Source organism: Nannobrachium achirus (assembly GCF_963921795.1).
Source record: "Nannobrachium achirus genome assembly, chromosome: 12".
Lineage (NCBI taxonomy): Eukaryota > Metazoa > Chordata > Actinopteri > Myctophiformes > Myctophidae > Nannobrachium > Nannobrachium achirus.
Genome location: NC_137832.1, coordinates 57693154 through 57706277, shown reverse-complemented (window position 1 = coordinate 57706277; position 13124 = coordinate 57693154). Strand labels below are relative to the sequence as shown.

The 13124-nt window shown below is 43.1% G+C and overlaps 1 protein-coding gene across 1 annotated transcript in view; it reads right to left on the bottom strand.

Moving 5' to 3' along the window:
* LOC308294951 (dynamin-1-like) overlaps nt 1-13124 on the bottom strand; it is a gene marked incomplete at both ends in the record, with an annotated part of 29435 nt that overhangs the window by 14634 nt on the left and 1677 nt on the right. The window contains 13 exons of the mRNA XM_080737888.1: nt 1506-1631; nt 3857-3914; nt 4151-4221; nt 5021-5107; nt 6297-6435; nt 6831-6898; nt 7604-7739; nt 8048-8190; nt 9114-9274; nt 10532-10630; nt 11302-11505; nt 12386-12535; nt 12980-13053. Coding sequence (XP_080594014.1) covers nt 1506-1631; nt 3857-3914; nt 4151-4221; nt 5021-5107; nt 6297-6435; nt 6831-6898; nt 7604-7739; nt 8048-8190; nt 9114-9274; nt 10532-10630; nt 11302-11505; nt 12386-12535; nt 12980-13053 — 1516 coding nt within the window. The remainder of the gene's footprint in view (nt 1-1505; nt 1632-3856; nt 3915-4150; nt 4222-5020; nt 5108-6296; nt 6436-6830; nt 6899-7603; nt 7740-8047; nt 8191-9113; nt 9275-10531; nt 10631-11301; nt 11506-12385; nt 12536-12979; nt 13054-13124) is intronic.

The following is a 13124-nucleotide window of genomic DNA, read 5'->3' as shown; positions in this document are numbered from 1 at the left end:
CGTCGAATAACATTTATATTATATTATATCGTATTTTTGAGTGGTGCAAACCGCTCCTATATTTCACTTTCGGTTTATTTAGCTAAAACATATTAGCACGGGACGATTCTTTCATTCTTCATCGATTGGCTAGTTGATTAACTAAACATTAGAATCGACCAATCAGAAACCGTTCTACTCGTGTCGACATGTGTTAGCCAAACAGAACAGACCAATCAAATGCTGTGTTGTTCATGCTAATTTAGATCTGTCTTGGCCATTACACTTGCACTTGAGACCGGTTTAAAGTTCATGAAAGGTCCAGGCGTAATGGCCAGGTTGTTTCATATCCTGGACTTTTCCTAAATCCCCTCTCTGTTCTGCCCTCTGTCTGTTTTGTTTGAGCTTCTGGTCTGGACTGCATATTATTTTTCTCTTCTATTCACTCTTTGACTGCCACCAGGCTGTTAATGGCCAGGCTGTTTGTCTGACCTCCTGTCTGTTCTCCCTCTGTCTCCCCCTTGCTTTATAACCCACAAGAAGCTTTATTTGGTTTCAGACAGCGACAATTAGGAGTTTCTCCTGCATCTCGACTACTCAAAATGGAGTTTCTGGTGACAAATATATTGTTATTAGCCTTTGGTCTGGTCAAGGATACTAACAAACCTGGCTGGTATGTTGCGCATAATATACTCCCGACATAATCTGTTTCCAAGAGGCAACCCAGCACTTCTTGGCGTTGGCCGTCAGTCAAAGTTAGAGGGAAAAAGTCTGACCAACCGCATATCCTGGACCTTTCTGGCGCAAATCGACCCCCACCCAGGATTCAAGACAGCGACCACGCTACATTAAACCCTGCAGTCTATGGTTGCTGTTTCGAATCCTGGGAGGTGTTCGTTTTGAGACGGTGTAAAGGTCAGGACACACGAAAACCTTATATAGTCTGAGCAGACCTCTAGACTGACATCATACACAACACAAAGAATATTGCCATGCATGCCTATCAACACTGATTCGCGCAGGCGCCCTTACAGGAATTAGTTTGCACCGCTCACTTCGCACGTGTGCGATTTTTCCATATATAACAAGATCCTGAAATCCACAATGCCCAAATATGGAAATCTGTATCACAAGTGATGTCACAGATACTACAGTAAAGAGTATAAATTGGCGGTCGATCACACTTCTCATTGAATATTCAGACCTACCCAAAAATGGATGCAGTGGAGTATGTGAAGGAAGCGTACCAAATGATGCTGGCACCCGAGCCAAAGATAATAGTCCTCCGCATTGAACAAGGAGACATAGTTACGGAGACTGAAATCCCTGTTGACCAAGGCCATGGAAGGAACCAGCATCATTACATTAACCTGTTAAAGCAACATCTTCCTGATGAAGATGATTTCTGTCGTGTTATTATGTACAATTTCTGCTATGAGCTCAAGGCCCAGCCTGGGGACATTCAAAGCAGGATCCTTGTCATGTGCGTGAAACCCAGCGGTGCACATTGTAATGACGCCGCACACTGTAATGACGCCGTTGCTAACAGGGATCACACTCATGATTTCACCTCTCTGAAGGAACTGAAAGACGCGACCATGAGGAAACTGGCTGACATCCTGGAGTCTACTGGGACAGGTCCAATAGGCCGTCTGGAGACATATGATGTTGAAGAATAGAACACTGAAGATGTGAAGGAACATCACTGAAGATGTGTCCCAGTGATTCTTTAGGATGTTCAGTATATTTTATTAGTGCGGTTGCCAGTTACCAGTCCGGCCTGTTTTTGCCAATCAGGATCAGGAATCAGTTTCCTGGGTAAACTTTTGGTGACTTCACTATTCCTCTGTCCATTGAGTTTAATGGGGGAGCGGTGCTAACTTGAGGATTGGTCAAGCTTCACATGACAATTTGGCTATCACGACAATGAATAGGCAACCACACTTGCAATTTCCAATTGCATTCTTTCTAGTTCATTACTCGGCTGGGTACCGATGTCTCTGGTTCACATGGCACATTTCCTGGGGCAATCTGCCCAGATCATGCATGTCATGCATGTCTTCTTCTTCTTTTTTAGTTTTTTACTCTCAAAAAAGCATCTGCAATGTAGTGCATTTGAAACTACATTGCAGTGCACATCATGGGGTGATCACTGCTTGCCTCCTGTGAATTGTTTTATTTTAATTTTTGTTTATTTTGTTGCTGAGTGAGGTCAGCAGCCAAAGTGACATGAGTGAGATGAAAAAACCTGAGTGAAATGTGCCAATGTCAACCAGAGACATCGGTATGTATATCGGTGTCCTTCTTTGTTTAAGCCCGCAGCCCAATCAGGTAACAGCATTTAAGTAAGGGATAAATACTGGCTCCGCGGGGGTTGTCCATATATAACATCCTGACGGACTGATCCAGAAATAACAGACCGCTGATTTCAGCAACTGACCAATCAGAATCAAGCATCCAAACAAACCGGGTAATAACAGTGCGTAAAGCACTTTTATTTACCCGGTGAAACTAGCGGTCTGTTATTTCTGGATAGCAGACCGCTCCGCTCTATAACAGGCAGCTGCCTAATCAAAGACTCAGAGCACCTGCTGCAGTCAAGCTGCACTGCGTGAATCTTGTGCTGTATCCAACATGTCAGCCATGTAAACATTAAACAACCACACAGCGACATTTAGAACTAAACGTTGCTCTCAAGAATGTTTTTTAGAATATTTTAAGCGAGAAATAGACGACGCAGTATCAGAAAATGGATTCTATCTAGTCAGCACTTCCTTGTTTTCCAAGGCGACCGTATCGCACTAGGGGGACGCCCAGCGCAACACTTGTGGAACACTTCCAGCCATCTGTAAACAAGGAAATACTTTGTTTTGTTTTTAGTTTTGAGTCAAATTATTAATTTTATTTAGTAGCCGGGTAATAAGCGGGATAAATACTGTCTCCTTGGGGGTTGTCCATATATAACATCCCTTCGAACTGATAACTCTGAGTTATCAGTCCGTCGGGATGTTATATATGGACAACCTCCGTGGAGCCAGTATTTATCCCTTACATAGTAAGCATGGATAATGTAGCATGCGTCCTGTGGACCAAGCAATGGTTTGAAGTGAGCGGTGCTATTTATTAGTTAATTAGTTAATTTCATCAAGAATCCTGCTAGCCAATCACAATATGTCCTGCGAAGCTTATCCAATGGGACCATTATCCAATGGGACTCCATTGGATAAGCTTCGCAGGACAACTTTCGGACATTTCTTTACACATTTTTGACCGAATAACTAACTTTGAGCTGGGGATGTAGGCCGGACATTGTACTGTAGCAGTTCTTCAGTTTACTTAAACCCGGACATTTTTTGACACGTTTTCTCATCGTTTTTTGACCGAACAAAGCCAGATGTTGAAGCTATATAGCTCCTGTTCCAGGAGCGCTGCTCAAAAAGAAATTGAGAACCACTTGTGCTACGTACACTAAATGCACGCTTTTGACATTTCCAAGTGGGTCCTGTTCCCGAAATGGTTGAGAACCACTCTGCTAGCCAAAGAGAGAAGGTGAAAGAAAGAAAGAAAGAAAGAAAGAAAGAAAGAAAGAAAGAAAGAAAGAAAGAAAGAAAGAAAGAAAGAAAGAAAGAAAAGAAAGAAAGAATTACATTTACCATGCCTTCATCCTGTGGGGTCACCGTAGCAACAGAGGAGAGGCAGAGGGAAGGAGAGAGAGATGGTATTAGTAGCGTATATTAGTAGCCTATATAATATGTGTGTAATAACAATAATAAACTCTGTTAGTATTAATACATAGGGTAAAGTGCCTGGAGAAATTAAAGTATGAAAATCTCTAGCGGGTGCTCGTTGGCAGTGGCACCCACTATTGGCCACATACTTGGTTGCCTGTTGCTTTCTTGCCCAACTGCTTGGCCTGATTGCCCTTCTGTTGTGCACTGCAGGGAGAGAGAGAGAGAGACTAATTAACACTAGGGAGAGAGAGAGAGAGAGAGAGAGAGAGAGAGAGAGAGAGAGAGAGAGAGAGAGAGAGAGAGGATGACAGAGGAGAGAGAGACACACACTAATTAACACTAGAGAGAGAGCGAGAGATGGAGAGGGAGAGGGAGAGAGAGAGAGAGAGAGAGAGAGAGAGAGAGAGAGAGAGAGAGAGGAGGGAGGAGAGGGGTCTTACTTGGCGAATCCGATAAAGTCTTCATGGTTTGTGTTCATGTAGGCTAATTCAATATCTATTAATAACATGACCTAGAGACAGACATACAGACATACATTCATACAGGCAGACACAGACAGGCACACAGACACACACACACAGACAGACAGACAGACAGACAGACAGACAGACAGACAGTTAGGGTTGACCATAACTTGTCAAACTGTTTATCCCACAGGGTTCCCACGGTCATGAAATTCCTGGGAATATTTTGAAATTAGAAAAATATTTTTCCAGTACTGGAAAAGTTTTGGAATCGATCAAGGGTCCTGGAAGGTCCTGGAAAAATAGCTATGCATTGTCTTTGGTTATTGATTTTGTTAATAACTCTGAAATGACAAATTAAACATTGGCCAAATTGTCAAATATTAGAGGCGGAAATTGTGAAAAAAGCAGATCTACATGCTCACTGTGATCATGTAGATTGGTTATTTTCACAATACAACCGTGTTATAAAAAATTCCTCAACTCGTAGTGCTCGTCAGCGCCCCCAGTTAAAATATGATTATTCCGGGGGTCACTGCCTGAAAAGGTTGAGAACCACTGGCATACACTTCCTGTCTTTGGGCATTGCGCATTGGAGTAAGAGACTTGTTATTGAGCTGAATTATTGTTATATAGTCCTGGAAATTGGGTAAAATAATCTGGAAAAGTTTTGGAAATTAATTGGTCAAAATGGGTGGGAACTCTGATCCCAGACAAAATGACTTTTGTCTGGGATAATGTCAGTCTCTGCTCTGCATGTAAGAAGTGTCTTGAGGCAACAACTTGCAGTGATTTGTGAAAGTGAATGTAATTGAATAGAGACAAAGTTAAGGTTGACTGACTGACCTGGTCCTTGGTGCGACTCTCTCGGTCTCTGATGTGTTGAGTGACGATTCTTTCCATCTCCTCTCTGAGCATGGGATACTGAGCCAGCTGCACACACACACACACACACACACACACACACACACACACACACACACACACACACACACACACATCATAGTACTATATCGTCACGTCGGGTGGACAATATTTGGAGTTACATCATTTCTTACTGTGTCTTAACCAACAAGAGATAATGTATTTGTTCGAGAGGTGATTACATACAAAGTCAATGCAAAGATGCGACTTGGTGCGACGTTGCATCTTAACGGCACAAATGAGATGAAGAAAACAACGCGATCAATATCTGTTGTATTGTGTGTGTGTGTGTACAGAAGCATGACCACACATAGTATTTATACGCTAAGATCTAACCAAGTTAAAGTCTTGGTATCAGACCAAAGGTGCTATTTCTCTTATTAACTCATCTGCTGCCATTTAACAAAACCTTCGTACTCTCATAGGCCAAACTGTATCCATAGACTTCCATGTAATTCATAGTGCACGGATCATGCACACCCATGCCTAGATAATGCACCACGTGTGTCCACATTGCTCACAGCTTTCAAACAAAAAAATCCGAATGGAAATCCGTTCAGGCATTCATGAGATAGCAGCCATTATGTTTTCCTAAAATGTAAACAAAGATGGCTGCCATGTTTGAAAGATGGGGTTGCTATGGGGGTTAAACATGCAATTTCGCGATCGCTATCATGCCTACTAAATGTTTTGGGGTCAAAAAAACTTTTTTGAAAAAAAAATGTTTTGATTTTTTTTTTTTTTTTTTTTTTTTTCCCCCAAAAATTCTCGGGTTCCTCGGGCGTGGCAGGGTGGTACATCGCGAAATTCTCGGGTTCCTCGGGTTTGGCAGCATATGAGTTAAGCACTCAGTGTTTGACACAGTGTGCAGCAGTTCATAATTTGATTGCAATTTTTTTATTCAACTTCAGCTGAAGAATAGCACTACAATTTGTCCTCCTTTCTTAGGGTCCTTTTGGTCTGGGTTTATTGTGCCACAACACAATACTTATTAATTATTATTAATAGGGGGGATGTTTGTCAAAGTGAATATCCCCATAATATCCCCAGTATTGATCATTTGGATCTGATTTGTATAAGCTGGCCTTGATTGACCGACTTTAATTAACAGACATTTGTCTTAAAAGAAAAAATATATATATTTGTGGACCTTCAATATTTGTATACCCAAGCTTTAGCCTATTAGCCGTTATCGTACCTTCTGTGTGCACACGCGCACAGTGGCCACCAGCTCTGAGATCACCATGTCGACACACTTCTGACACGGCTCTTTGATCTGAGCTATCTGGCGCTTAACGATGGTCTCAAACGCCATGTCAGGGGTAAACAACCCCGTTCTGTAGAGAGAAGAGAAGAGAAGAGAAGAGAAGAGAAGAGAAGAGAAGAGAAGAGAAGAGAAGAGAAGAGAAGAGAAGAGAAAACAGAGTTGTATTAAATAGAACATCAACATGATAACAACTTTCTAGGATCTGATACGTTTACTTCTTACGAGGATTGTGCCGATCTAAGCATTACCAAACCATTCATATTTTCAGTTTTTACACGGTTTCAGCTCACCTCTCTCGTGGTCCTCAAATCTAAAATGTTGCCATACTGTGTGTGTACTTCAAAATTTTCTTTGACATTGTTTCCTCTCCTCAAAACACAAGCTGTGAACTGGAAATGGACCCGACTCTGCTCCTCCTTACTGTACTATTGGTTGCAGTGTCACTGATCTAGGATCTGATCCTACCTGATACCGTGGATGTTCTTGATGGCATAGCTGATCTCCTTACGAAGTGTCTTCTCATCGCACTCCAGCTAAACAGTACACACACACACAGTCAGAATGATTGAACAGTGAAGTGTGCGTGTGTGTTAGAGCTGGGATTGGGCAGAACGTTTTTCAGCCCGAACGCTAACAACAGATTTGTGTCCGACCCGAATCGACGTCTGACCATTAATTATTAATATGCATCCGACCCGCACCACGGCCCGACAATTCACTGATGATTTTGTGAAAGCAGAATTTTCTGAACGTCTCCTTACATCCTGTAAGTTTTCGCGTATGGAAAATAGACGATCAGCAAGCTCACAAGGACGGACGAGGCGATTGCACACACAGCGCCGCAAAATAAATATCCAATGCGAGGGACAGTAGTGGGGAACACAGCGCCAACAAGCTACAAGCTACCTTCAGCTGCACGCCACCTCCAATCAAACCACAACAACATGTTTAACTCAGCGCTTGGGACACACTCTGTAGAGTTATGTCTCCGTGCCTGCTACATTAGCGCGAGCACACACATAGTGCCACACACACCAGTCATCAGAGAGATTGCATGACGCATGTTGTAGGTAGGCTATATCAACAATTTGACTTAGAGTAGAAGCCCGACCACCAATTAAGCAAATGCGTCTGCCCCGAGCCCGGGCCGTACTCGGTACCCGCGGGTTTTCGGTAGGGTATCCCAGCTCTAGTGTGTGTGTGTGTGTGTGTGTGTCTGTGCGTGCGTGTGCGCATACCTTGACCAGTTCAAAGGGGAAGCGTTCGTGGAACACTCTGTTGATCTTGGCTCCTCCAGAAAGTTCATAGGTGTCAATCTGATCGCCTGAACCCTCGATGTGCTTCTCAAAGTCTACAGAGAACTGCTGAACCATCCTACCCACACACGCACACACACACACACACACACACACACACACACACACACACACACACACACACACACACACACACACACACACACACACACACACACACACACACACACAAATGTCACACTTATCACATCTAATCTAATCATTATTTGAGTTACAAATGGATAAATGAACACTGAGGATTGGACTGTGTAGTTTGCAGACAGTAGTATATCTAGTAGCACTAGCAGTCACTAGTAATACTATCTAGTTGCACTAGTAGTACTGGTACTAGTTACTGTACTAACTGTTACTGTTAGTACTACTTACTGTAACAGAGCTTTGGTTTTGCGGCTGGGATCGTCTGGTCTGAAGTTCTTGTATTCCTCCACTTCCTTCTCGATCGAGAGCAACTGACTCTGCAGCTTGCTGCGTAACGCTGGCAACGTATCTCTGATGTGATTGGTCAGTTGCTAGAAGCAAACGGGAAATATCAAACTCATGAGAGGTGAGGAGAGGAGAGGAATGCTTGTTTTCTCTTGAACACAAACGTTCAGAATGTGATTCAGATGTTGTTTAGACGGATGCCAGGTTCATTGTTTACCTGGGGTCCTATAGTTTCAGTGTACAGATTTGTATTTAGATCGGGTGTTGTTAAGACAGATGCTAGGTTCATGGTGTACCTGGTGTTCTAGTTCCTTGAGGAACTACACTGTCTCTCACTGCATTCTATTCATGTGATTTACCTAGCTTATTGTAAGTCGCTCTGGATAAGCACATCTGCTAAATACTTAACTTACCACACAAAAAGTAGAGTGTCCTCGGGTTCCTCAAACAATTGAGGGATAATTGAGTGCCATGTCATTATTCTTCTTATTATTACAGTATATGTATTGCCATGTCGTTGTTCCGACCCTATGTCATTAAAGGGTTTAGACGCTATCGCTAACTCTAACCCTAACCCTAACGTCAGACCTAACGTTTGTCGGACTATTGGGACGTCGGAATAATGGAATGTTGGGATTAGGAGCGAACCCCGGAAAACAATGCAAAACAATAATTATAATGCCTTCACGTCTATATATATATTTTTACCAACTTTTGTTTTGGAAAACGAACAATCAAACATTTTACAGAGTACTCTGCAACACGTTCCGAGTGTAAAACTCTTCCGTAGGCAGCGATGTGTGAAACCATGTTAAATATATAGGGAAGGGGTCACATCATTATCACTTGAACACAGGCAGATGTGGTAAGGGTGTGATCTGTACATCAATCAGATGCCAGAAGTTGAAATTAAACTTATATTATACTGAAATTATAGAGAACGGTCTATAGAGAATGTTGTGCGACGCGTCAATGAATGAAGGAGAGGAGAGGAGAGGAGAGTGTGCACCTGGTTGAGTGTTTTCTGCAGGAATGCAGTACCCATGCGGTCTGCTAGGTGGCGGTAGGAGGGGTGAGACAGGAAGAACTTGCGCTCCGCTGCCAGCGCCGCATTGATGTCCTTCTTGCCGTCAATGTCCTTCTGACTGCGATTCACCACACCTATGTAACCTACACACACACGCACACACACGCACACACACACACACACACACACACACACACACACACACACACACACACACACACACACACACACACACATACACACACACACACACACACACACACACGCACATGAAGTATTTACAGTATTTTGTCGTTGTTGCCGCAAACCTCCTATCTCTGTCCTCAACTGAACACCCGTGCGTGGGTTTTACAAAGAGAAATATTGAAAAAGCGCTTCTGACTATTGACTAAACCTCCTAACTCCATTGGATCCTCCAAACTGTCAGTGAAACCTTTTAACCTTTTCTTTTTCATCTGACTTCTAATCAATGACAGACAAAACAATCTCCACATTGATTAAAAAAAAAAAAACTAACTCAACTTGAGCTGTATTTGGGATGATAATATAAGGACATATTCAAGTATCTGACAATGTGTATAAAGTCCCCATACCAACATTGAACAACTCAACAGCGTTGTGTTGTTCTAAAAGCACGTTTTCTTTCCCCCATATCCTGAAAAGTTCATATTTTGGTCATGGTTGGTTGGTTTCTGTTCGACCGCAGAGATATAAAGTGTTTCGTCTGTCGGGTGGACCCCTCATTAGTCCAATAACTGCTTGTAGATCTGCTATTTCTCATGCTTGTGTGACACTGTGATAGATAAGAGGTTTTTGCCCTCAACAATATATAGATGGACATAATCAGGGACATGGAGAGAATGTTAGAGAAGCAGGGGCTGAAATTTCTAAAAGGGCCTTTTGGTGAAAATATCGAAAATAGCAGACCTCTTTTTGCATTTCTTTCACTATAGTAAAAAAAAAACTGCATTCATGGTCTGGATAGGGCACTTTTTACAGATGGGTAAAAGGCTCAAGCCCCCTTGATGTCTATGTGTGGGGCGGCATAGCTCAGGGGTAGAGAAACCGTTATTAGAGCACGAAGGGTTCCCAAAGGGTTCCCAGTTCGAATCCGGGCTCCCCCTGAGTTAATGTCGAAGGGTCCTTGGGCAAGACTCTGAACCCCACATTGCTCCCGGTGAGCTGGTTGGTGCCTTGCATGGTTTCCTCCACCACCGGTGTGTGAATGGGTGAATGTAATGCACAATCTCTGAAAAGCGCTATATAAAAAAAAAAAGCGCTATATAAATATAAATGCACCATTTATGTGTGCTTGTGCCTGGACATAATGTTACTGTACATTAGTATAGAGGTAAGACGTTTGTATCCATGTGTCAGAGCGCGCGTGCGTGCGTGCGTACCTCTCCTCAGTGGAAGCAGTTTATTCTCCAGGATGTCTCTGGCGTCCGTTCCTTCATCCATCAGGTCCAACTTAGTGATCACTCCAATGGTCCTCAGACCTGACACACGCACACACACACACACACACACACACAGTTTAGGCATTTAGCAGACACTTTTAATCCAAAGCGACTTACAATAGAAGATAATACATTACTATAATAAACAAGATAACATGTCAGAACATCAACAACATAACAAATGCATATGAATATAATCAGTAAAGAAACAAACACACACAGCATGTACACACTCATATTACACTATATATTCCTCTTCTACCATGGATTTGAATCCGGGTCTCCTGCACACGTGCTGAAATGTGTTGTAATCAAAAATAAAATGTACCTACTGTAAAACTCAAAACTGTAAAATATACTCAAGCTTTTGGGAGCACCTCAGACACTTTTTAAGTTGCTTGATTCAGTATTTAGATATTTGATACTCATTTTATCAGACACGCCCCCCTTCCTATACAAACCCATTGTAACTTCAAACTCCATTTTAACCATGTTAGTTTCATCAAAAACACCCGGCCTTGGTTCTGGTGACTCATACTGCCCTCCTAATATGTGAGGGGGCCTGTGTTTCTTTTTTTTGTAATTTATTTTTGTATTACTTTTTTCATTTATTCATAATGTTTTTGGGGGTACAACTAAAGTTTGAAGGGGTGATATGGGAATAATTGTGATTACGTGATAATTGTCACAGCCCTTGCCCTATATTGTACCTTGAGGGTCGACCTCCTTGGCGATCTTCAGTGCGTCGGAGTTGGCCAGGTCAGAGTTGGCCGGAGACACGGCCAGGAGCAGACAGTTGTCTTTGGTCACAAACTGCATCAGCATCTCCCTGATCTGAGCCTCGATGTCTGCAGGCTGGTCCCCCACCGGGACCTTGGTCATGCCGGGAAGATCTACCAGGGTCAGGTTCAGAACTGAGAGGAGAGGAGAGGAGGAGAGCGGAGTGTAATAGCCTTATAGCAGGGACGTGCACTGTGAAGAGAATGTTGGGCAGGGGCTGAAATATCTAAAAGGGTCTTTTTGTGAAAATAGTGAAAATAGCCAACCTCCAAGCTAACAACGCGTCGCAACGCAACGCATTCATGGTCTGGAGAGGGCACTTTTTTACAGACGGATAAAAGGGCAGGGGCTCAAGCCCCCTTTGATGTCTACATGTATGTGTGCACGTGCCTGCCTTGTAGTTGCAATATCTGGTTGCAGTTGTGACTGTGCACTTGCTTGTGTGTGTGTGTGTGTGTGTGTGTGTGTGTGTGTGTGTGTGTGTGTGTGTGTGTGTGTGTGTGTGTGTGTGTGTGTGTGTGTGTGTGTGTACAACAATCCATTCGTCCTAGACTCTTTGCCCTCCTTGCCCCCAAACTGGGGAATAAAACTCCCCCTTGAAATTAGAACTCCCTAGCTTCCACCGTGGTCTGAAGACTCACCTCTTCAGACTCCACCTTAGCCCCTAGGCCTAGAACTTAACATAGCACTTGCCCATCCTCAATGACCATACATTTTTTTGATAGCATTTTTTATGTTTTAGATTTTTATAGTTTTACTGAATAGGTGCGTGGTCTACCTACATTTTTCTTAGATTACTATTTCTATGCATTTGATGTATTGATGTATTACCTTGCTTATTGTAAATCGCTCTGGATTGAGAGCGTCTGCTAAATGCCTAAATTGTCAATTGTGTGTGTGTGTGTGTGTGTGTGTGTGCGCGCGTCTGCGTGTGTGTGTGTGTGTGTGTGTGTGTGTGTGTGTGTGTGTGTGTGTGTGTGTGTGTGTGTGTGTGTGTGTGCGTGCGTGCCTTACCATTAGGCGAGTACACTCGGAGGTTGATGGGAACGGGGCTGATTCCTTTGTTCTGTCCGGTGATCCTGTCCGTCTCGGCTTCAATCTCCTGACGGACTTCCTCAAAGTCTATGAACTTCTTCCCTTTGCAGTGGAGGAACTCTGCGTATTCTGCACAAATCGCAACACACACCACCAACACTCCTCAAACATCATGCATGCATGTGTGTGCATTGGTGTGTGTATTGTTGCGTTAACTAGTGGCAGCCCCTCTGGTCAGTTGTATGTCAATTAAGCTAGTAACTATGTCATTCTACCACTTTTTGTGGTCACGTCATACTGGATTCTGATTGGCTTAAAACAGTGGTAAATCAGTCAACAACCTTGAGTTGGCTCATGGACTCCGCCCACTGTTGTGTTGCATGATTGTAACTAAATAACCTTGCAAGTTACAACAGTGTTTTCTTTCATTTATATGGTAGAAGTGGTAGAAAAGCAATTTACCATTCGAGGGTCGTGGGTTGTTGGCACTCGGCTTCGCCTTGTGCCACAACCCTGAAACAGTGGTAAATCAGCCAACAACCCACTCCCTCTCATGATAAATGGCTTACTTACCTGTGGGACAGTTAATGAGCTGCAACACCAGGGGGCGACGTGTCACGATGCCTGATCCACGAGGCAGGAAGTCTCTGGGAGGAGAGAAGATTGATAGCAGATTTTTATAATATACTTATAATATTATATATTATTGTACATATTT